This window comes from Cynara cardunculus, unplaced genomic scaffold (genome assembly GCF_001531365.2).
Source record: "Cynara cardunculus var. scolymus isolate 2C unplaced genomic scaffold, CcrdV1 Un_Scaffold_2946, whole genome shotgun sequence".
Classification (NCBI taxonomy): Eukaryota; Viridiplantae; Streptophyta; class Magnoliopsida; order Asterales; family Asteraceae; genus Cynara; species Cynara cardunculus.
In genome coordinates, this window is record NW_020201289.1 from 36165 (window position 1) to 62676 (window position 26512).

Here is a 26512-nt window from a genome sequence, read left to right on the forward strand (position 1 = left end):
AAACTATAGTTTTCACTATTGATATTTATCAACATTATGCCATTTTGTATTTAATTAAATAATTTGTGTGTGTATGTGTGTGTGTATATATATATATATATATAGAGGGATGTTAAAATACAACCTTTGCAATTCTTACAACCAATACAACCATCATCTTTACCATCCAATTTTTAATCTAAGGTCAAGATGCATCTGATGGCAAAGTCGTAATAAACTAGGTATTTTGATACACGCGCCTAATTCTTTGAGGGCAATGAAGGGCAAAATTGTAAGGGGGAAATCAKTCTATTCCTAGTAACGATACTATGAAATCAACAATGCTATAATCACTCTAAATCAAATGCTTAAACCGTGATTCAGTAAGAAATCGATTGTGTGTAAGAAGCCATGGCAGACGAACTTCATCACGGTGTATTCATTGCAGCAAATCGAGGTAAGATACTTCGTTGAATGAAATTAGTATAATGTTTCGATATAACCTTATGCAGCGTTGTGTATATGTATCAGTAAGGAAACTAAGCGAGCGAATAATGATAAAGCATGCATTCTCTAAGTTCAAGAAAGCATTAATACTCTCCGACCTCGATGTTGTTTTCATTAGAACGGACATATGATAATCCTTATAATAAGCCGGAATCCATGACTCCCTAATCTGATAGAGTTCATCAAACCATGAGTATCCACGTAATCCATATGAATCCATCATGTTGAGCCATTTCATCTCAATTTCATCAGGGGCAAGGTGAACATTCCACACTAACTTATTAAATTCGCTAACAACGGCGTACGATGTTGGAGGTAATTAYTGATCTGCAAAATACACATTTAGAAGGAAAACTTAAAAAAGATGAAAAATTAACAAAAACAAAAAAGTTTCATCGTAATTACCTTAGATTTGAGCTTTTTAGTGATATGCCACATACACAATCGATGCTTGGATTCAGGAAATGCAATGAGAATTGCTTGTTTCATCGACACACATTGGTCAGTGATCACAAAACGTGGTTGACGTCCATGAGCTTTTACAAACGCTTTCAATACCCAAGTGTAATCAACCACAGACTCATTGTGAATCAAAGCAGCTCCAACAACGACAGATTTCTTATGATTATCAATTGCAACAAACGGAACAAATATCATGGCATGCCTATTAAAAGTAAACATTATAAATTAATACAAGCTATAACATGTAATRTAGATAACACAAATGAAATAGATTCGTATAAATTGTAACTTACTTATTCGTCCTAAAGGTTGCATCAAATGATATTGCATCACCAAATTCCCTATAATTCGAACGCGCAATTTCATCAGCCCAGAAAATCGCTAACAACTCTTTATCATCACACTTGTACTCGAAAAAAAACTCGGGACACACCTTCCTCCTATTAGACATCACATTTAACAACATTTGTGCGTCTTTATTGCCAACAAAATAAGCCATATCGCGTTTGAAGTTTTGATGATCCCTTACGGTGCCACCCGAGCAATCTACACCACCCGTAATTGCTTTCCTAAATCTATGAGATTTTGTGACACCAACCTTCGAACTAGAACCGTGAAATACATTTTTGTGATCAGTGTAGTGTAGTTGCCTTTTAGAACGTGAGAACCTCATCTCCTCCTTATTAAAAATCATGTGATTGTGTTGCTCAATAAATTTATAAACTTCATACTGCCTCCGTTCTTTAACAAACTGAATCTTCAAACATGCTCCACAACCGGAACGCTTTACATTTGAATTACGGATCATGCGATCACCAGGAAGAACATCTAAGGAATCAAAATACTTACTTGGTGGCCTTCCTTCCTTGCTACACACATAAAATCGAGACATGATACGGCCCTTTTTATTTATCTTTTTGTTGGATAAACGTACATCAAACCCAGCTTCATTAGCATACTTACGGTACATTCTTTCAACCGATTCTACGGTCTCAAATCCATCACCCACCTTCGGCTTATATTCTGCGTCTACATTGGGAAACCAAAATTTCGACCCTTCGTTCGTTTCCCCCATAGCATCAGATTGATAATCTAGAAAAATCAAACAAATTGTAGCTTTTTCATTTACTAACTTACTGTTGGTCCATAACAGTAACGAATTTGTATACGTTTCRTCTTTCCATCTRATGAAAATACAGGTTGGGTTGCATGTTACATTGAATTTAAGTTTCATTAACACCATGATGAACACAGTTTTTAGTATTCATAAAYGTATATATGACTTAAAATGCGATAATCACTGCTTCAAATCACAAAYRTATGYATTAGGTTCATCARCTAATTTAACCTGATTCAAAAACTACGACTTTATGTTCACGTGCAATCAAATCAGTTATGGCTTCATCAAAAACAGTGATGAAATTGGCCTATACCAAAACAGTAAGTGATGAAAATGGCTTCACAATTCTACTTCTYCAAACAATTTGTSMCATTGCAGCCTATGYTRTTCATTAAGGGATTAAAATTCTAGTATATCCAGGAAACGAACAATATGGGTGTTTTTGTGAAATCTGGATTCATTATAGGAAACTGTATCACCATATAAAACATGCTATTATAGTGCATTAACATATCGGTTCATTAACAACATTATGTAAACAATTTTTAGGTTCATTAACATGTTTTTAAAGTGAAAAGGACATAATCATATGAAAGCAAATCAATACCTTCCGCTTCATTGCTCAACGATGCAACGTCAATATCGACAAAATCTACGAAAACTCCGTCGTTATGCTCACTTACTGTTTCGTTACGATCGTTGAATCCATCTTCATTCCTCATTGAATAGTTAGCTTGATCTTCAATTGTTTCATTATTAACTGCGGTTGCATTTTCACCGCCATAATCAAAATCTTGACAGTCGTTCATGGAATCGAAAACACTGCTTTCTTCGACGATATCCTTACTGAAAATCTCGTTGAATGGCATATAATCCATATCACTAATACTGGGTTTTATACAGCAATTGAGATGAACTTTAAAACTATTCAATTTCACTTTTAAAAATTAAGTTATGTAACTCTAATGAATCAATCAAACAAATATGTTCAAATATCATTTAGTTTCATCAAGAATTCAATTTCCATAAATGATGATTCAATCACCATAAATGATGATTCAATCACCATAAATATAATGGACCATATTTTTAATTTTAAAATAAATAAAATACTCTAGATTTAGAAAATGACATATTTAACCTTTTGAATTAAATAATAATTAAGAAAAAAAAAAGAAATCTTTGATTGGTTGAAAAAGGGTTGTATTGGTTGTAAGAATAGGTTGGGTTGCATTTGATATATTCCCTATATATATATATATATATATATATATATATATATATATATATATTCTTTTTGCAAAAAGAGGATCAGTCACAAATTATATTTTAGCCAATGTATTTTGTATGGTTAACATTTTTTTTTGCTAAAAGGGGATTGACCAAAATGAGTCAACCCATGAGCTCGGAGGGTCGGACAAAATAAGTCAACAACATGAGTTTAGAGGATCGGTCAAGAGAAGCCAACCTCATGAGTTGCCGCAAATACATCTCAACATCCCTTCTTATACCCACCATTCATTGTAGATCTTTTATATCTCCATCAATGTGAGATATACAAAACTCAACCACAATTCAAGAAATGAAGAATACTCACTCCTTAGGATGTCATCTCATTACTCTAATTGGTTTTGCCATCTGGTTGACTTTGATTCAACCATGGTTTTTCATTACTATATTTTTCATTGTTTGGATGGAAATGGTTATGATTTCAATCATGGATATACATTTGAAAGACATCTTTCATACTTTTGTATGTATATAGAAAAATATTTCATAACTATAAGTTTTATCATTTGATTGGCTTTGATAGATTTCAACCATGAGTTTCATAAATATAAAAATTACTAATTGGTTTGGCCATCTGGTTGACTTTGTTTTCAACTATGGTTTTTCACTATTATAATTTTCATTGTTTGGATGGAAATGGTTTTGATTTCAACCATGCCTATACAAATTTTGAAAGACATCTTTCATACTTTTGTATACATGTAGAAAAATATTTCATAATTATAAGTTTTACCATTTGATTGGCTTTGATAGATTTCAACCATGGTTTTTCATAACTATATTTCAAGATTTAAGAAATATCCAAATCTTATATTGACAATTGCAAGTTAAAGAGTTGACTCATTTGAGCCAAAAACATGACTTGCAACAAAAAAATCACCTCCTCTTTTCATATATATATATATATATATATATATAGAGAGAGAGAGAGAGAGAGAGAGAGAGAGAGGGGTTATTTTACAACCTTTCCCATTCCTACACCCAATACAACCATCATCTCATCCCTTCAATTTTTAATGTATGGTCAAGATGCATTGGATGGCAAAATTGTAATAAAAAGGGAAAACTATATGCACACTCCTGATAGATTGAGGGTAACCAAGGGTAAGATTGAAATTGGAAAACTTAATCTATTCTAAGAAGGAATTCTATGAAATCATGAATGTGATAATCACTCTGCTGTAGAAGACAAATAGTGATATTCATTGAAAATAGTTTCATCAACACACTTTATAAGCTTTGACATACGGACAACACGCTAGATGAACTTAGTTTCATGTATCCATCATAACCGGTTATGAAACGGATGAAAATGGTTTCATCAGTACACTGACAACAATTCTACTGAACTATGTTTTTATGAACTTAGTTTCATGTATTCATCTCACCTTTAAAATAAGGTTATGAAACTGATGAAAAATGGTTTCATCAGTACACTGACAACAATTCTTTTGAACTATGTTTTTATGAACTTAGCTTTATGTATCCATCTCACCTTTAAAAGCACGTTATGATTCTAATGAAGATGGTTTAATCTATACACTGACAACAAATATATTCTGATGAAGATGGTTTCATCAATACACTGACAACACCGATTTCATCAAATATATCCTTGACGAATGTTTCATTGAAGGATATCGAATCCATAAAAGTATGTGAAGTTGAACCCATTGTGCCAAAGCTTCATCGAATTCATCCAAGTTATTATTATTTTTCTATAGAAATTTTAATGTTTCCATATCAGTTTTAAATATACATAGTAATTAGAAGGTTACAACCATAAATAGGATTATTATCATTTTTAATTAAAAATAATAATAAATATGTAAAATTATCAAAGGACAACATTAACCTTTTCATTTAAAAAATAATTAAAAAAAAACTATTTATTGATTGGTTGAAAAAAAGGTTGCAAGGTTTGTACAAATACACAAGATTGTAAAAGAAATATACCCTCTCTCTCTCTCTCTATATATATATATATAAAGACACACACACCCCCCCTTTACATTCCTTCTACTTTCTTTTTATCAATATACTATCTTCTTACCATGTAGGAAAACTAAACATTACTATAATTCAAGACTTTCAGAATACTCAAATTTTGTCACCTCAACTCCGATTATTGTTCCTCTATAATAATAATATCTTCTTACCAATGTAGGAAATCTAAACAACACTATAATTCATGATTTCAAGAATACTCAAATTATATAATGTCACCTCAACTCCGATTGTTGTTTATTCATTAAAAAAAAAAAAAAAACTATCACTCCAAAATTAGAGATCAAGCAATAACTCACATAGTTATATTGCTCTTTTAATTTTCAAACCATCACATGCTTATTTTATATATACCTATCATACTCTATCAATGTATATATTGACTTTTTTTTTCCTACAAATTTATACATGGATTACTGGAGATTTATGTTCTTGACAGTCTAAATGTAAATGTTTTTGGTTATGACTCAAGTATTGCAAGAAAATTTTGATGATTACCTAGATGTTAAAACTTCATGCATATTTTCTCCATGTCTTCGCACACTTGTACAGTCTTGGTTAAAAGAGGTTTAAGGGATTATGTACAATCTGAGGGGCCTTAACCGTAGCAGGAGGTCGATAATGAAAGGATCCGAAAAGTTAATGTCGGAAAGGGTGGAAATTGTTTTATACAAGTGTGAAATTCATGAACCTAATATCATGTACACTTGTTGGAAATGAGACAGTGGATTTTGATTTTTACATTTTAATGAAATGAGAACTTGTAGTTCATGTTAGATTTGGATCCAGTACTGCAAAATTATAGGAACCTCGACCATCGTCTCAGAACTTCAATCTCTGGGTTTTCCTCAGCCATCTAGTTCAAGGTTAAATTCTGGGTTTTCCTCAGCCATCTAGTTCAAGGTTACAATTTCATAATATGCCAAAAGTCGTATAGAAATTGGACCAAAGTATCCGAGACAAAAGTAAAAATAGCAGGGTTTTGTTTTATTTTACAAATTTCTAACTACAACAAACGTGTTGTAGATATTGAAAAAAGAAATATGTGTAGTGATAATACAACAATTTCCATCAGTCAGGAGATGTTTGTTTTGATCATCAAGTTCTGGATTAGTTCTGAAATAATAACATATCCCGCACCACCAATTACTAGTGAAAGGGTGAACCTACCTCCAGGTACAAGCTGCTGAAGATTTGAGGACACCGAAGAACTCGTGTATCTATCAGACCAAGACATTGCAGCAGGAACAACACCAAAAAGCACAAGAACTACATAAACATAATTAAGCTCGCAGTTACTGCCTGAAAAACAATAATGAACTTGCATACATACATACAGACAGATGTATCACTTTATTCCCTTTTCGGATAAAACTACCTATTTGCCATAATCGTCGCTACCACTAGATAGATGGTTGTGATTTAGGTGCACAAGATTTCTTTATTTCTGTTTGTGTTATGTACTTATCCCTGGCCCATTATGGTTATTAGGGCTGTTAATATTGAGTTTGTCCTAGGCAGAGTGCCAGCTAGTACCTATCTTTTTCTTGTTAATCAGGCATATGGCTACTGTTTCTTCTACATTACTTTTATTTTTATTGATTAGTAAAACCGGTTCTTATCAAAATGGTATCAGAGCCTTCGATCATGATTGACCATGGCACCAAAGAATCTAGGAGAACGCATCGATGTGCTGGAAGAATCCATTCAAGCAATGAGAGCTGATGTGAAAGCGCTTTGCAATCGCGAAGCAGGGAACACCAAACGAATTGACGATATAGACAAGGGAATTCAAGCAATTATGGCCAAATTGGATTCGCTATTCCAAGCGGGATCCAAGGATTCCACTTAAACCAGAGGTTCGTTTCAAGGCTCTGGTTTGGGAGGAGGTTCAGAATTGCAACCCAAAGGGGGTGTAAATTCCTCGTTATTCGTCCACTCAGATATGGGAGGAACCGGCAAACCTCCAACTCTGGCATTCTTTCTGGCAGATTGGAGACTGTGACATGTTGAATTACACATGTTCAATGGAATCAATCCAGATGGATGGAATTTTAGGGCGGAACATTATTTTGCCCTTAGCGTTTTGAGGAGAAAGAGAAGGTTGCCAACGTACGGATTCATATGGAAGGCGATGCTCTAGCGTGGTTTCATTGGGCCGATAGCAGACGTCCAATTCTGATACGGGAGGATTTGAAGTCACAACTCATCAACTGTTTCCGACTCAGACGGCGGTTCTCCCTTGAACAACTTCTAGCCCTCCGACAAACAGGTACTATTTGCATGTTTCGTCATTATCCTCTTTTTCGGATCTCCCGAAGAAGGTACATACAGTTGATAATGTTCAACTATAGATGTAAACTCAAACCAAGAATTGGAATGAAACAAACAAAAGTTTAGGGACACCGGTTCTTGAAAAACTTTCAAACTAATTGGTTTGATTCTGTTCATCGTTTAGAGTCAACATCCGTGATCTGTGTATGATTCTATAGCTAGCCACCCTTCTCTTTTGAAAAGGATTCCTCTTCCTAGCGTCCCTTTGATATATGGCAAAACTGTGCATATGGCTGTAAATGAGAAGAAGGTCAAAGAACTTTTCAAGTGTTTACTAATGCATATCGAGAAGGTTCAATCACTAATAGATAGCATCCATTTGTATGAGAAGATCAGTGATCGGAAAATAAAAAGAAAAATTTAGTGGCTCGCAACAATGCTGAAGCAAAGTTCCATGCTATGACCAACAGAATTTGTGAGGCAGTATGTCGGTAGCGAGTACTAGACGAGCTAAAACAGTACAATTACCATAGGAGGATGAATTGCGACAAGGCTGCCATATGCATTGCTAATAACCCAGTGCAGCATGACAGGAATAAAAACGTGGAAATTGACCCTTACAGCAAAGCAAAGCTAGAAAACGGAATGATCAGCATGCATGTATGTTCCAACCACACAAGTAGTGGAAATCCTTGCAAACGGATTGCTCAAGCCAAGCTTTGATGGAATCATCAGCAAGTCGGGTTTAGAGTTTCCCAACCAAACAGATGGGGTTGTGTAGGTTTAGAGATCACGGCTGTACATTAGTGAGATAAGTTTCCTATTAATAAGTAAACAAAGTATGTATTTAACCACAACCCAGGGGATTCTAACATATGCAGAAAATATTCTGATTTCTCAAAAATCATAGATATCATGTCGTGAATTGGAAGAAACAAAAAGAATAAAGAGGGAAAAACCCACGATATATACGATAATCCTGGGTTATCTTCTATCCAATACCTATGTGGGATGTAATCTAAATACATTTTTCCACAATTTCATTTATAACAAAACGAAAATTTAATATAAGTTGAGCTAAAGAAAAATAATCTGTAACTTATTTCAAGGATCCAGAGTTTATGTTCATTTATCTTGTACTAGAAGTCTAGAACAATTCATGTATTAATTGAGAATGAGTTAGAACTGCATTAGTTACCCAACCAAACAGAAGTTAGTTGGTTCGTTTTGAAATCATCTGCCACTTGTTTTCATGTACATAATTGAGAATGAATTAGAACAGCATTAGTTACCAATCCTCTCCCAAAACACGCTAGACGATTTACACTCCTACATTTAACTCGCAGCATATTAACTCTGATTTTATTATTATTTTGTCAAAACATCCAAAGGGTTGGATATTTTACTCGCTACGTACAAAAACAAAACGAGCTTCTGGTAGAAATTTAACTAGCACCCATAAATTCTTTTTCTGAGATGCGGCCTTCCTTTTTTCCCAGTGCTTGCTCAAAGATGTTCATAAAAGACAGCAATTTCTTCAATGATTATTTGAAATGTGAAGATGTCTAGAGATTGAAAGAGAAGTAATCATCATTGACAAGATCCCTAAATGAAGTCGCTTTGAGCAAAAGTTTCATTTAGTATAGGATGGAGGGAGTAATTGACCACAGACCAAGCCATTTATTCAAATGGTCGATTTCCTCATAATTGGAGTTGAAACATAAACAACAGACAGACATACCTCCATAAGTTCCAGCAAAATCCAATGCTTTGAAAAAGATGTCTGGGTCTAGCAGGGACAGTATTAGTGGTGGAAACAAAGTCAGGAGGTATGGGAGCGGTCTGCTTCTATCAGATGGTAGTTTCAGCACTGCAAACACATGAAAACAAATATAAAAGATATATACATGGTTAAGACAGGAACTCGAAACATTATCAAGCTAAATGGATTAGAGCAACTTTTAGGGACCACAATAAGCAAGGAAAATCTCTTTCTAGAAAGGTGACAGAAGGAAAATGATCGGTTTTTCTAATATTGGCGAACTTGACAAAAAGCATGCCACACATTGAAGATAAAAAAAATACTCAGTTATATAGTATTTATGTAGTTTTAGGTAAGAATGTTAACTGGATGGTTTTCTATGTGCTACTTTCTCTTGGAGCATCCATTAAAAATTGCGATTTCTGAGAAATTACGTGACTTTGTTAATTCTTGTATAACAATAAAATTGAAACAGTTAGTTCGTATCTTGTTGTATCCTCAACAACAATACAGTCTCATGCTAATTTTGGTATTAAGATTATAAGCAAGAAGTTTGTATCTTCGGGTATCCTCAACAATACTACAATTTAATTGCAAACTTTTATATGAAGATTATAGACAAGATCAAACTCACAGTCAGAGAGGAAGTCAGTGAGGCCCAAAACGAATCCAATATAAGAAGTTGCAATGGCAAGTAGTGAGAATGCCCCAACGATAGGCTGCAGAGTATATTTGGATGATGAAATGAGAGGAGCAATTATCAGTTCAAAAGTTTCCAATCATGAGAGTAAGGCTATAATGTGAACAGGCTCAAAATAGCTTTTTATTAATATACATTCCAAATAAATGACCCAATGAATAAATTTACTAATTATTAATTACTGACCCCAACAACTCCATTAGTAGCTAGCAATTCTTGCAGTGGGTCCGTAATCTTATCCATGCCTGCTTCAGGAGCAGTGATTGTTCCAAGAATGACAGCATTCCATATAATAAAGAGTCCAAGGGGAATGGCAGTGCCTAGAACAATCGCAGTCCTGCAGGTGATAATCCATCTAATTCAAATAAATATCAAATACTAGAAAGATGGTCCACGGTTAGAAAGCACAGGATACAAGCATTTCAAATTATCTACTATAACTTCTAAATATACAAAAAGTACCTGATCAATGAATGGAATGAGAGAGTTGGGCAAACAAAAAGAGAACATCTTGGCAACAAATAACTTTTCATAAACCAGTGCACCTTGCACTCACGCATGGAGTCCTATGTTTAACCTCATGATCACATAGGCAAGCAACAAGAGAATTCTAATATTTGCTTCAATAGCTTAATGGTTCACTGTCTAATCTATAGAAGAGAGTGGGAGAGAGCGTAAGGTTGGATCTCTAAGATGAGAGAGACAGAGAGAGAGAGAGAGCGAGATATGAGAGAGTCAAAGAGTGAGATGGCAAGATAGAGAGTGGGAGAGAGCGTCTAGGGGCATTGCTCGATTGCTGGATCAGTGGGCACAATTCATGGAGAATCTAAATCTCGTTGGGAACTTTAGCACGAAGGTTAGCAGGTCTCTTCCAAGAGGAGTGGTTTCGTTTATGTTCTTCAAATTCCCAAAAGGTTGGGATGCAAGTCATCTTTGGAAGGTCTTAGAAGATATGGTAACTTGGTGGATATCTATATGGCCAATAAAAGGTTGACAAGAGGAGAAGAATCTGGTTTCGCCAAGAGAGAAGTATGGCCTGTGTTGAGAAGACTAAACACTATCTGTATTGGGAGTCACAAGATGAGAATTTGCTTAGCTCATGATGGATCAAAAGGCCAACCATAAAGATGAAGGATAAAGAAGAAAGGAAGGATAGAAGGTCGGATGGTACTTTTTTCCAAGACTTCAGAGATGGAAGGTCATACAATCAAGCGGCTAGAGGTAAGGGGAAAGAGAATTCTAGAATGGAAAGGAATGAGAAGGGGGAAGGGAGTTCAGACAAAATCTACAAAGAGAAAGAGAGAGAAAGTATTCCAATTGGAGGTGAGAAGGACGGTTCTGCTTCTGCTAAAGATGATGGCGGCATTTGCAATTTGGAGGTCTCATCCCTGAACGAGGAGTAACTTCAATCTAGAGTGATACGTAAAACTAAAGAATTATGCTCTATTGAAGACGTTAAGTCTGTTTGTGAGGAGGGAGTGGAGGTCAATCCATTAAACATCTAGCAGGCTTAAACTTGTTACTGGAAGTCGATAACTTTGCATCTTTAGAGGTGTTATTGGGCAATAATAATTCTTCATTGAAAGAGTTGTTCATGCCGGTTGCAAAATGGCATCCTGAGGTTATTCATTCTAGGAGGTTAGTCTGCTTGGACATTACTAGTGTTCCTCTTCATGTTTGGTCGGAAGAATCCTTCAGAAGAATTGCTGAAGGCATGGGTATTGTTCTTTGGATTCAATTAACTGTTCAATTCCGAAGGCCAGAGTTGAAGGAAGTGTTTTGATCTTGGCTAACAAACTTATGCATATCAACTCAATTTTGCCAATTGTTGTTGATGGATTTTACTTCACAATTGATTTTGAGGAACAAGATAACACAAAATTTGAGATCGATAATTCTCATGATCAGGTCTCGTCTGATAATGATTTCATGGCTGATCTTGTAGCAGAAAATCTGGATGAGGATGTCAATCTTGATGTCTCTGAGGATGATGGTGACGGCGAAGATGAAGGGTTGGAGTATGTGGTGGGCGGGCGCATGGAGTGATGGTGCTCTTGATGGTGGCGAGTGTGGTAGGAAAGCAGAGGACATGATCGGCAATTTCAGCGTAGTCTTCAAAGAGGTGAATGGTTCGAAAGACGAAGGGTCTCAGGAACGGTTGTCAAGGATTATTTTCCCGTTCAAATTTCAAGTAAATATGTGGGGCCCCTGTCCTACGAGGTCAGCACATCGTAAAAAACAGGCCTAAGGAGCTTAAAAACCCGATGTCGAAGTCTTGTCCAAAAAGAAGGGGGCCCAATCTTAACAATTCAAGCGACTTTATCAATTCCAAAATCATCCCGATCCCTAATATTTCACCCAAGTCGAAAATCAATCCGAATAAAATAATAAAATTTGCTTCCAAGTGTCATATCGTGTATAATTAGAGACCAGGTGTTAAGAGGAGTTCTAATATTCAATAGTCAATGGGGTTTGGTGGGAGGCTTAGTAGGATGAAAATGATGGATTCTGTTCAAAAGAAAGGGAGACCATCTCAATCTCGCTCTAAGCGTAATTCTCAATCCGAAAAAAATGGAAGCAAGAATTCAAGGAATCTTTCGGAGGGGTCCTTGCAGTCAGCGGATGTGAGGAAGGTGAAAGCTAAGGCGGGTAATAAATGGACTAGGGACAATCGCGGTGGCAACTAATCTTTTTAGGTGGGTGTTGCTTCGAGTTGTGTAGTTTATTTCCGTGTCAAATGAAGATAATTTCGATTAATGCCAGAGGGTTGAACAACCCAGAAATAGTAAATTGGATCAAAGATCTTTGTGTGGCTAACAAACTTGTAATGATTGGGATTCAAGAGTCAAAAGTTCAGGCCGTCAATGACCAATTGGTGGTTAATTTTCAGTTATGTGATGATTTTGAATTCGCTCGTGATGTGCAGATGGGGCCTCTGGGGGCATTCTCTTGGTCTGGAATAAATTTAAGTTTGTTAGCAAAAGGGTGTTGGGTGGTGAAGGATATCTCGGTGTTGTCGTACAATAGAAAAAGGGAGATGTTGAGGTGAGATTCATCAATGTATATAGTCCTCATGATATGAAGAAAAACATCTATCTTATGGGAAGCCTTATCTAGGTTCATTTGCTCTTTAGACATGGTTTGGTGCATCTTTGGAGACTTCAATAAAGTTAGAGAGGCAGGGGAAAGGAAAGACGCTATTTTCAAAAAGCCAACAGACAATTTCAATAATTTTATTAAGGTTGCAGGTCTTATCGAGATTCCATTGGGAGGTAGGCACTTTACTAGAGTCGAGGACAATGGAAAGAAGTTTAGCAATTTGGACAGATTTTTGATTAATGACAAGTTTGAATCCTCGTGGACGGGGAGCTAGCTGTGGTGGTATTAGAGAGGAAACTCTCTGATCATTGTCCGTTTATTCTAAAGCCTTCAAATAGACTTTGGAGAAAAACCTTTCAGGTTTTTTAATGTTTGGTTAGAGGACTCCAGCCTCAAAGAGTTGGTAATTAAATCGTGGTGTTCAGCTACCCGTTCTCGATAAGGTATTTAGAGACAAACTTAAGAGAGTCAAACAAGAAATCAAAGATTAGAGCAGATCTAAATTTGGGAAACTCAAATCTGATATCGAGGCTTTCAAGAGCAAAGCTATTGAGCTCGAGTTAGCAGTCGAGCAAATCTGACTTGTCCGATGGGAAGTTTGAAGAATAGAATAGGGCCAAGATGGTCTGGTTGGATTTAGAAGGGAAACACACTCTTATGTTGAAACAAAAGTCGCGTGTTAATTGGACCGTGGAAGGTGATGAAAACAAGGCTTTTTTTCATTCATTATTCAAGCTAAGAAATTAGAAAAACCTAACTGGTGTAATGTGTAACGGGGTTTGGATTGAAGATCCTAGAAAAAATAAAAGAAGCTGCCATCAATTTTTCCGGCGGCAAATTCAAAGAGGACATGGAGGACAATCTCAGACCAAGGTTCGTTAGTTCTAAATAAGGTTGTCTAGTGACTTAGCTGGACTTAGAGCCCCTTTCTTGGAGATTGAAGTTTGGTCTGTGATTAAGGATTGCAGAGGATCGAAAACTCAGGGTCTGGACGGCTTTAGTTTCAAGTTCTTTAAGGAGTTTTGGGACACAATAAAGGCTGATATGATGAATGTTTGTATTGGTTATGGGATAAAGGGATGTTAACAAAGGCTGTAATTCTTATTTTTTGATGGTGTCCGTAAGGTTAGTAATCCGATTTATTTCAATGAGTTTCTTCCCATTAGCTTAATTGGGGATCTTTACCAGATTATTGCTAAAACTTTGGCAAAAAGGCTGAAAACAGTAATAGGGGAGGTAATTAGCGACACTCAAACGAATTTTACTGGAGGAAGAAGTATAGCGGAAAACATTCTAGTGGCCGACTCAGCAGTAACCTTAATGAAAAAGGCTGGTCATAAAGCTTTTCTCTTTATGATTTCGAAAAAGCTTTTGATTTTGTCAATTAGAAGTTTTTGGAAGATTTGATGCTCCAAATGGAGTTTTGGAATCGATAGTGCAAATGGATCAATGCATGCCTTTCATCTGCCTCTCTTTCTGTTTTGGTCAACGGTTCCCTATGGGAGAGTTCAACCTTGAATGACGGTTAGACAAGGTGATCCTTTATCACCTTTCTTTTCCTTATTACAATGGAAATGATGAATATTGTTATGGAAGAAGCAAAGACCAAGGGGCTCTTTGAAGGGGTGAAGGTGGGTTGAGACAAAGTCGAAGTTTCTCATCTTCACTTTACCGATGATGCTCTTTTGTTTGGACAGTGGAGTCGCGCAAATTTAAAGAACTTTAAAGCATCACTCCTTTGCTTTAAATCAGTGGTGGGCCTTAGAATAAACTTCTCGGAAAGCAAGATGCATGGATTGGATCCATAAAGAGACTATAGAAAAGGCGGCGGCAATTAAAATTGCAACTCAGATCTCTCCCTTCACGTATATAGGCTTCCCGATTGGAGACTTGATGGTTCGAGAAGCATCATGGTAGCCAGTTATCTAAAAATTCAAATCAAGGTTAGATGGCTGGATTGGAAAGCTTATATTGATGGGTGGAAGACTCACGCTAATTAAATCCATGCTGAACAGTCTACCTTTGTATTTTTTTTCTCCTTGTATCGTGCCCCGATAGGAATCGTGGCGAACCCTTTAGAGATCAAGAAGGAAACTCTTTTGGGGTGGGAGTAATAGATTGCATTATCCTTCCTAGGTTTGGTGGGATAATGTAATTTGTGATGCTCAATTAGGGGGGTTAGGCATGGTGAGTATTCAAGCGTTTAATTTGGCTTTGTTGGGGAAATGGCTTTGGAGATTCAAATTGGAGGAAGGGGTGTTGTGGAATAGAACTATTTCGAGCATTTACGGTAGAGATGGTGGCTTTAGTGGTAGAGATAGTAGGGGCATGCTTGGGGGCGCTTGGGGAGGAGTGATAAAGGCGATAAGAGAAATAGAATATTTTAGTTTATCTTTCTTACACTCGTTTAGCAAAACTATTGGTGATGGGGCTGATATCAATTTTTGGTCGGACCGCTGGTTGGAGGGTGATAGATTAAAAGATAGATTTCCACGTTTGTGGGCTTTAGAAAGGGTAAAAGAGGGGAAGCTGCGAGATAAAAGTGGTCCAGTTGGGGTGGAAGGTTGGCCATGGAGTTGGGATAGATACCTTAGGAGTAGAGCCAGTTGGGAGTTTGAGGTTCTTTTGCAGCTATTGCAACCTATCTCGCCTAACCCTAATCGGACTGACAAGTGGGTTTTGGATTTGAATGAGACTGGGGTATTCACTGTGAAAAAGTTGAGGGAAATGATGGATAATAGGCTGCTGGTCACTCACAATGGAAATACTCGATGGTGTTCTTTAGTGCCAAAGAAAGTCAACGTCTTTGTTTGGAGGTTGTGTAACGGAGGGATTCTAGTGAGGGAAGTTATGTATGAAAGGGGCTTTGATTTAGACTCTAGGGCTGTATCCTAAATGCAATAGCGATGTAGAAACTCTTAAACACTGCTTTCGGGACTGCTCGATCAGTGTTCAAATGTGGGAAAAATATTTGCTTGGTGTGGTGGGAATCCAGTCAAGAAGATCGATTGAGGAGCTGATTTCGGACATTGGTAGCAATGATGGTGTGACTTCTTTAGCTTCGGCAAGGGAAGCAGTCATTTAGTCTTCTCTATTCATCCTGTAGAGGAAGCGAATTACTTTGGGTTTTGCAAGGGGTGCTCGAATCGATATTAGGGAGCTATTTTTCGAAATCCAGTCGACCTCCTTTCTATGGATCTCAGAGAGGGCAAAGAGCAGGAAGCCTTCTTGGAGGGAGTGGTTGAGTGGCTTGTCTTGGCAAAGCTAAAGGTTGTCTTGTTCGTGGGTTATGTGTTGATCCTCTCTTTCATTGATTTGATGATAATCCCTTTTACCTGTCACAAAGTATTATGTTTCTAACCATAAGGGTGGTGCCTAATTGGTATGAGCTTGGCTCCAAAGGTCAAAAGTACCAGGAGGTCCCAAGTTCAAATCCAGGGAGGAAAAAAAATTCCCTTGTGGCCACGGAGGTTCAAATGCGGTGACTCCGGGCTATCTGCAAAGCAGGTGGTCGCCCTAGGATTAGTCGGCTTGCATAGCGGGTTGGATATCCAGGTTAATAAAAAAAAAAGTATTATGTTTCTGTCTTTCAGTTCCAGCAATCATCACTGAGTATGTTCAGTGATCGCTGAAACATGTATTGTAAATCCTACAGCGACAACAATGCTTCAAGAAGACAAAACTCACACCAAAGAACCTTCAGCGAAAGTCGAAAACTGAAACTGAAGATTAGAGACTAGCATGTTCGTGATCTGAAGAGGCATTCAACGATTACAACCTGGTCAACACATATATGAACACTGCCCAAGCCTCAGCGAATGTTGAAGAGACCTTCAGTGTTATTCCAGCATTCAGCGATCAAATGAAGCTTGTTGTGCAAGATTGTTTTTGTCTTGTCCTTCCACACAAAGAACAAACCCATACCCTTTCTAGAGTATAGTACGGTACGGAGCCGACTAATTGACTCTATTACCCACCAACTCCACGAAAGGATGTCTGCTCATGAATAGGCTTTTGTACAATTCACTGTAGCAAAGGACAAGCTTTTCCTTAAAGGCTTGACGCGTGTTCAAACCCTACTGCATTGCATTAAATGTGCATTTAATGCAATGGATATAAGTAGATGCGTGCTCTCTCCATACAGAGACAATTTTTTCTACATGAAAACACACACATCTAAGAACACTTACGCTTATCTTCAAGCAAGTTAGAATCCCTCTCAAGTATTCTAAAAGTTCTTACCCATGAAGAACTTATTTCCTTCTTTATATTTCAGCAAATCTTTTCTCTTTGCTAAGATTATCTGTGTGTAAACTTAGATTTTTTTAGATAGGTTATCTTTACCTTGTCTATTTCCGCATACAATCTTGTAAGAATCTGTATTGATCTTTCTTTATCAATATATATTTTTAAATTTGAAAGTTCTATGTGTTTGTATTCATCCCCCCCCCCTTCCACAAATTGTTTCTATAAAACTCTTGTAGACCCAAACCGGACCAACATTAGGGTTGGGTCTTCCTTTTTGTTTTGTGTCATTTGTTTCTTCTTGGGCCTTTGTCTTTTGTAGTGGGTTGTTTGTTCTTCCTTGGCGTTCTGCTTCTTGCAGAATTTGGCCTCTTTGTTTCCTTTTTGTTTCGTTCTGGTTCCTCTGTCCATAATAAAATTATTGCCTTCCGAAAAAAGATTAAAGGTTCACTACCAAAGACCATGGTTCAACTTTTTTGGTATAACATGTTAAAGCTTATGGCTTTCATTTAGTGCCAATTGATAAGAAGCAAGGCTCATAGTATGGAAGCCTAACGTCAACAATACTTATACCATCCTACACTTTTTGTACAAGTTATCGAAATTAATGAATAATGCCTAAGAGCGGGTAGCTGCCGGTTGCCTTGAGTTGTATGACTTTCCTTGACCACAATCTTGTCAATCATTTCTTAACACATCATGCTGGCTATATAAGAGATCTGTCTTATTCAGGAAGAGAACTATTCCACTTGCACACATCATGCAATTATTACAAGGGTGTTTATGAATTAGCACCCAAAGATTATTACCAAATGTCTGCTTCGATGTATTCCAGACGCAGGTTTGTCAAGAATCAGACCCAGGATTAAGACCTCCCACCAAGTCGAGGAAAATTGTACTCTGAAGTTCCGGCTAGAGATCAAGACCACATAAATCCAATGATTTGCCAATTGCTCTTTAGAAAATGAGTGAGCTCTTGTATAAAGCTCCCTATTGCTAATTTGCTCCCTATAACAAGCTATCTCTGAGTTCCAGGGTTATATTGCTAACATCTCTAACGTAGGGATGCTGAAATCAGCTCGTGAAGGTCTCACTATTCCAGAATCAAGACAAACAATCAAGGAGTAGATGCTTTGAAAAAGAATGAAATCTATGAAGTTGTAGATCTACCAAGAGGCCAGCAATGGTACAAAATGGGTGTTTATTGAAGAAGGAATCGAGGGAATTACTTCAATTCTTAATTTTCCCAAAAGAAAGGGAATCAATATCCTATATATATATATAGGGCTGGGTTCATTCGAGAACAAGGTCAAAATAAGAGAACACAAGAACGCCTGTATCACATCTGATTTTTGACCATGTTCTCTTTTGAACCTCGCTCTCTCTCTCTCTCTCTCTCTCTATATATATATATATATATATATATGTATATATATGTACAGTAAAAGTATCATAATTCTGTAAGAATCCAACAAAATATGGAAGACTAAATTATTCCTAAAATACAACATAATAATTACATATTATAAAACTTTTCCTAATTCATCTATAATTCTATACTCCCCTTCAGGCTAGGTTGTATATATTATACTAATTACTAACCAAGCTAGGAGTCAAGTTCTACGAAGGTTGATCTTGGAAGTGCTTTGGTAAGTACATTTGCAATCTCTGGTCGTGAAGGAACGTGATCCAGCTCCACAACACTGTTGTTAACTTTTTTTTTGAAATGAAATGTCACTCAATTTCAATATGTTTGGTTATGCCATGATTCGGAAAGGATTTGGAAAGCCCTGATGGATGTCAAAACATTTTTTAAATGAGAAACAGACGATGAATTTTCACCTTATTTTAGAAAGGTCTCCTTCCAGATTCGTACAAAGAACAGGCACAACATTCTGAATGGAGAAAAACTGTTAATAGTTAGATACATGATGAAAACAACATTACTGTTTGTAATGATGTAATGAAGCCAGAACTATTACCTGATAAACAAAAGAGAGTGCTATTATAGGTATACTTGCGGGAACAGCTTGCAAGTTGGCTTGTAAAAGAGCATCCCAGTGCAAATCTCCACTTGCAACTACCTAAAAATGGAACAGAGCTTATGCATTAACATCAAGGAAATGATACTTAAGCCATCATGATGCTATAATTTTCTGCTGAATGAACAATTAATCAAGAAAGCATAGCACCAGGTTTACAGCTTTCCATGACTTTAATGAAGTAGAGCATTTGTCTTCAATAACCTTTACCCGTATGTTGATAAGCACGGTTATATGTTTGTGTTGAAAAAGAGAGAACTGTCTTTTGGATTTCTCATAATTTACAAGTACATACAAGGTGTTTTGGAGGAAGAAATAGCAACTACCTAAAACATAGAAATCTACATCTAAACTGTGGGAAAGAAAATATGTAGTTATGTAGAAAATCAAGCTAGGATATCATATAATCTGTAAGCCGATTCTTAGGGATCAATTAGTCAATTACATAATTATTCATTCTCTCTTTATTAGATAGAATTAGTATTATATTTTAGAGGCTGAATTATAGAAGCCATTACAGATTTGCTAGTATATAAATTTGTACATTGTATTCAAGTTGGAATAGAAGCTTTTCTCACACATCTCACCCAGCTTCATGGTATCAGAGCTCTAAGTTAGAAATCCTACTTCTTTCTCTCAAGCCATCGTCTCCTTTAATCTGCTCATTCTCTCTCTCAAAACCTCTCTTCATGGGGGAATTAGATCTCTTATTCACGGATTCGTCCACTTCCATTCCCAAGACTCCTTCAACATCTCGTATTGGCTCAACTACCTCAGAAAATAACCTTCAAATCTCCAACAGTGCTGCACTTCATACCACAAAATCATCCTCCTCACCTTGGATTGTTGACTCAGGTGCATCCGACCACATGACAGGTGACCGATCACTTTCCTCAACTTATTCTCCTTGTACTGGCCTTCAAACTGTATGTATTACCAATGCTACACGCACCAAAGTGGTTGTTACAGGAACTGTTAAACTTTCAGCCACCCTAACACTCAAATCAGTGTTAGTTGTGCCGGAACTTGAGTGTAATCTCATATCAATCAGCAAACTGACTAGTGACTTAAATTGTGCAACTAAACCCTTCCAAATTCTTGTATATTTCAGGACTTGAGCTCCGGGAAGGCGATTGGCAATGTTGACGTCCATGCAGGCCTTTATGTTCTTGATGTCAACACTCCTTCAACTCATTTGGTCGGTCATCATAATTCGTTGAGTCATAGTTTTAAGTCTTCTAGTCAATTGAATAAAGAAAGTGAAACAATTATGTGATACTTATGCCTAGTTCATCCCAGTTTTTCAAATTAATCTCTCTTCATAAATAAAAATCCCAAGTTATTTCAATGTGAGGTTTGTCAAATGGGCAAGCATACTTGTAATACTTACTCACCACGATCATACAAACCAAGTCACCCTTTCTCCCTTGTCCATGGTGACATTTGGGGGCGATCCGTATTCCAAGCATAACCGGTGCTAGATGGTTTTTATTATTAGTTGATGACCGTACTAGATTGTGTTGGACATTTCTTACGAAAGACAAAATCTGAAACCAAACACAAATTTCAGAACTTCCATGTCATGGTTCAAAATCAATTCAAATCTCAAATTCGAAGCCTAAAAACTGATAATGCCAAAGACTTCTTTAATTCCAGTCTTGGTTTCTATTTCCAATCTCATGGTGTTGTCCAACAAAGTTCATGTGCCCACACCCCACGACAAAATGGTGGGGCAGAACGTAAAAACTGTCACATCCTTGTGGTTGCCCCCATCTTCATTTTTCCAAGAAAATGTTCCTACGAGATTCTGGGGTGAAACTGCAACATAACTAATCAACCACATGCCCTCTCGTGTCTTTGACTTCAACTCACCAATGAAAAAATTCCAAGGTCTAGTTCCTAGCTCTCATCTTGTGTCACAAGTTCCTTTCAAGTTGTTTGGTTGCACTGCATTCGTACATATCTACCCTCAATATTGTGGTAAGCTTGATACTTGTGCACTTAAATGTATCCTTCTTGGATATTCATCCAATCAAGTTCTACAATATCATGGACGTTACCTTTTTCGAAAATATTCCGTTCTACCATAATTCTGTAATTCAGGGGAAGAATAACATACATAGATTTCAGAAGTGAACTGGACATACGCCATGGACTCATATTTCACCAACTCAAGTTCACTCCACCCTATCTCCTCCAAATAACTCTAGTGCTCCAACTTGTTCGGATCCAGACTTGACCCACCATGTGTCTCAAACCCCTGGCTCTCAGTCAAATTATATACCCGAACAATCACCCAATGTCTATCCTAAACACCTTCTTTTGATGATGCTGTCAAAGCTTATGAAAGAAGGAAAAATCAGGACATGCCTATAACAAATCAGCAAAGTCAAGAAACTTCTGATGTAAACTGGTAACAATTGTCGGCTTGTTAGTTGCAATCAAAACAGAAAATGGAAGATTCCAGACTTTCTAGAGGTCTGGATCTCTCCCTAAGAGTTTTCACTCACTTTGAACATACAAAACAGAATACCTATCACAAACAACTCAACTCCACTTAAAGAAAACTTGCTTCCTTATTCTACCAAAGAGTACCAAAAATACCCTTCTCTTATTTACATTAACAACTAAGACCTTTTAACAATCTAGACCCTCCTCTTGTAAGTAAAACGAATAGGAGGCTTATCATACCTCCCCCCAAAACTTGTTTGTGATAGGTATTATGTTTTGTATTTTCAAAGTGAGTGAAAATTCTTAGGGAGAGAACCAGACCTCTTGAAAGTCTGAAATCTTCCATTTTCTGTTTTGATTGCAATAAACAAGCCGACAATTGTTACCGGTTTACATCAAATTGGTATCAGAGCAGTAAGATCCAGCCATGGCGACAAGGAGTGCGGCAACAAGAATTGAAGATTTAGAAAGCAGCGTCGGTTCGATTGAGAAGAGTTTGGAACGAATTGTACAACAAATTGAGAAATTAAGCAGCGAGGTGGCTAGTAAATTGAATTCGACAGGTTCATCGGACGGAGAGGATGTGGACGATTCAGGAAGAACGAATAGGAGGCTTATCAACTTCCCAGGGCCAAGCTGAATAAGAAAACATACAAGATGAAGAAGTTTCTTATTCACAGGCAAGTTCTACTTGTGATCCTACATTGCATCTCCCATTGCCCAAAGAGAAGGGGTAAGATCATGCACTCAACATAAGCTACAGCTCTTACAAAATATTGTCTCCAAAATTCCGAGCATTTATGACATGCCTAGACAAAGTCACGGTACTCAACTCGGTTTATGAGGCTCTAAGAATTCAAAAATGGTGCGAAGCAACCTTAGAAGAGTACAAAGCTCTTCAAAGGAATGGCACCTGGGTGTTAACTGATCTACCACCTGGGAAATCGATTTTCTCAGTTAAACAAAAAGCAGATGGGAGTATAGACAGATACAAAGCCCGTCTAGTGGATAAGGGGCTTACTCAGTCATATGGAATTGATTATCAAGAAACCCGGTTTCCTCCAGTACCCAAGCTCAACACAATTCATGTTATATTGTCCATTGCAGTTAATCAGGGTTGGCCGTTATTGCATCTTGACGTCAAGACGCCTTCTTGAACGGAGATATGATCGAGGAAATCTACATAGACATCCCTTCTGGATTTGAGAACAAGGAGAACCATGGAAGGTTTGCAAGCTGAAGAAAGCATTATATGGACTTAAACAGTCCCCTAGAGCATGATTTGACAGATTGACAAAAGTCCTTCAAATTGACGAATACTCCCAAACTCAAGCAGATCATACATTGTTTGTCAAGATGAAATGAAGAGACTTAAAAGGCTACCATCCAAAGTATATGTTGAGCATAGTTCTTATAGGGAACCATCAAGATGAAATGAAGAGACTTAAGAGGCTACCATCCAAAGAGTTAGAGATTTAGGTGAAGTGGCAAGGAGCTGTCAAGGCATCTCGATTTCCCAACGCAACTATGTGCTCGACCTCTTATGTGAGACTGGCATGATCGGGTACCAATTGAGACCCCTATGGACCCTAATACCAAGTTAAGGCCTCAGACAGATGAACCGGTGATAAAGGGCAATCTCAGGGGTTGGTAGGTAAGCTAATATATCTAACTCACACACGTCCTGATATAATTTTTGTTGTCAGCATTGTGAGTCAATTTCTTAGCAACACATTAATAGATCATTTGAAGAAAGATATAGGGAAGGGACTCATATTCAGAAAAACGGTCAACCGGACACTAGATGTCTATACCGATGCAGACTTGGGTTCATCCTCGTATAATGGAAGATCCACATTGGATACTTCTCATTTGTTTGGGGAAATCTCTTGACATGGCGCAACAAGAAACAACAAGTCATAGCACGAAGCACTGTCGAGGCAGAGTTCCAAGCTTTAGCCTTGGGCATTTGTGAAGGAATTTGGTTACAACGATTAGTAAAAGAACTTAAGGTTATAGCATCAGACTCTATCAGAATCATGTGTGACAACCGGTCAGCAATTGCAATTGCCAAAAATCCAGTCCAACATGATTGTACCGAGCATGTGTAGATTGATAGACACTTCATCTATGAGAAGGTCGAAAATGAGACAATCTCACTCACACGTGTTCCATCCAAGCAACAAGCTGCTGACATTCTGACTAAGGCTCCGTTTCAGCCCAACCTCACTCAACTAATTGCATTACTTGGTTTAGAGAACATAAATCGCGTAGCTTAAGGGGGAGCGTAGAAAATAAAGCTAGGATATCATATAATTGGTTGATTCTTAGGGATCAGTTACATAATTATTGATTCTCACTTTATTAGATAGAATTTGTATAATATTTTAGAGGCTGAATTATAGGAGCTGTTAAAGATTTGCTTGTATATAAATTTGTACATTGTATTCAAGTTGGAAGAAAAGCTTTTCTCACATCCACTCTAATAAATCTTCAAGTCTTCCAATATAACTTTCAGCCATAACAACTCTCCGCTACCTTGTCAATACTATCAATTCAACACTTTATCAGGCTACAACATTTTGTTTTTAACTCCGTTGTGTCACTATATTGGCACCAAGGAACCCATACTAACCAGAAGTAGAATATCCAACACCATTTGCATTTGTCTATGCTTCGAGAAGTTTGGAGCTTCTCTTTTTAAAAATTTCCAATCACAATAATGTCATCTACATTGACTATCATAGTTGTGAAGAGTGTCATCTCCCTAACTCACCCTATACTTCATAGCTAACGTAACGTTGGTAAACCTCAAACCAGGTATGGGGTGATTATTAAAATCCATAAAAGGTTCTCCTTATTTGCATACCTCGTTCCGTTTGAGTTCTCCAAACCCAAGTCAAGTACTCATATACATTTCATCTTTCAAGTACCATGAGGAAAACCATTCTTTACATCATATTGTTCTAAATTCCAATTAAAAATGGCCGCTAATGACAAGACGATTCTCACGTTGTTCCATTTTGCAACATGAAGGAAAAGCCTTGTTGTGGTCAATTCCATATATTTGGGTTACCCCTTACCAACTAGTCTTTCTATGTAGCATTCTAATGACCTACCAACATCAAACTTCTAGGAAAATCCCCATTTACAGCATGTATCCCTCTTCCCATTTGGCAGAACAACAAGCTTCCGCATCCCATCTTTTCTCATGCATCTGTTCCAATTCTCACGGCTTTCCACCATTGTTCTTCAGATAATGTTCATGATAACTTGTTCAGAATAGCAATTTACTTCGATTTATGAGAAAGTTCCTATGAGATAGTGAGAACTTCTCAAATATACAAAAGGGATAGAGGGTATGATGGTCTTTGGTACATTCCTGGGTTCCTTTCCTCATACCCATGGGTAAATCTTGGTCGGTAGCTTGAGTTTCAAGAAGTTGGCTCAATAAATGGAGGTGGAGTAAGTTTAGAAATTGCTAGGTAGTAGTTGGGTTGGGTTTTCTAATGCGTGAAGGAAGGCTGGACCTTGTTTTCTTTAGTACACTTTCCCATGTCGAATGTGCTCAAGAGTCCCATTATCCTGTAGATATATCCGTGATGTGTAGGCGCAGTTATGATATGAGTCACTGACATAGAAAGCTTAACATAGATTCAATCGACCTAGGTGTTGAAGATGGTGACAATGGATTAGACAAAAGGCTGAAGATGAAGATCTAGTAGGAAAAAATACTTATATTCAATTAAAGATGACTCCCTACCGAAGATAAGGTTGACAGAAATATTGTCTTCAACTTGTGATGGATGAATGAAAACTTTTGTAACCTGTTTGTGTAGATGAGTAGCCACAAAGACACATTTAATGGCACTAGGATATAATTTTCCTCAATAGTGAACTGTTATACACTGGAATGGAATTGGTCAGCTGTTTGTATTAATCGATTACGTTTACATAATTTCCTCAGACTTTCGAGAGGTCTGAGATTTCCCCGTAAAGAGTTTCTGCCTAAATCGGTATTTACAAAACATAATGTCCAAAACTAACAGCCACCTACTTTATTTATACGACTCCCAACCCACCGACTACACTTACTAACAGCCTCTCCAACCCGCTTACAAATATTGACCATTGACTCCCCAAGGTATAACATGAACATGAAACAAAGGAGCGTACCCAAAAATCCTAGAAGATTATTTGTGGGAGAAACATCATGATAGAAAGAAGAGAACAATTCCATTGGACAGTTAAACCCTAGAAGTGAGGACTGCCTTCTCCCAAAATAGTTTTGGTACATTGTGAAGAATGCTCTAGTAATGTTTTGGAGAGGGCCATCATCCGTTTGGCGCCCCATTGTGTTGTAGGGTGTGTATGCATGAGGATTTTATTTGGGTAATATTCTCGGACATAAATCCCACTTGACGTAATATATTCGTACAAGGTTCTTGCCATAATTCTTAACCCTAATGTTTTGAGTTGAAAGTCAACCGCGGTTGAGATACCAAACCAAATCCAGAGTGTTCTTGACTGAAGTTAAAAGGTAGAAAGTTTTGGTAGTGGTGAATGTTAACAGA

The 26512-nt window shown here is 37.2% G+C and overlaps 2 protein-coding genes across 2 annotated transcripts; both read right to left on the minus strand.

Annotated features, from left to right (window-relative positions):
• Nucleotides 1-759: 759 nt before the first annotated feature.
• LOC112503383 (protein FAR1-RELATED SEQUENCE 5-like) lies at nucleotides 760-2946 on the minus strand. Its single transcript, XM_025107440.1, has 4 exons — nucleotides 2676-2946; nucleotides 1242-2040; nucleotides 892-1150; nucleotides 760-813 (listed from the first exon to the last, which is right to left on the minus strand). The coding sequence occupies exons 1-4, from the start codon at nucleotides 2944-2946 to the stop codon at nucleotides 760-762; spliced, it is 1383 nt and encodes a 460-aa protein (XP_024963208.1).
• A 3397-nt stretch (nucleotides 2947-6343) lies between these two features.
• On the minus strand, nucleotides 6344-20640 carry LOC112503384 (tyrosine-specific transport protein-like). Its single transcript, XM_025107441.1, has 7 exons — nucleotides 20425-20640; nucleotides 19428-19529; nucleotides 19288-19340; nucleotides 10288-10456; nucleotides 10036-10120; nucleotides 9381-9509; nucleotides 6344-6634 (listed from the first exon to the last, which is right to left on the minus strand). The coding sequence occupies exons 1-7, from the start codon at nucleotides 20638-20640 to the stop codon at nucleotides 6441-6443; spliced, it is 948 nt and encodes a 315-aa protein (XP_024963209.1). The 3' UTR covers nucleotides 6344-6440.
• Nucleotides 20641-26512: the final 5872 nt, after the last annotated feature.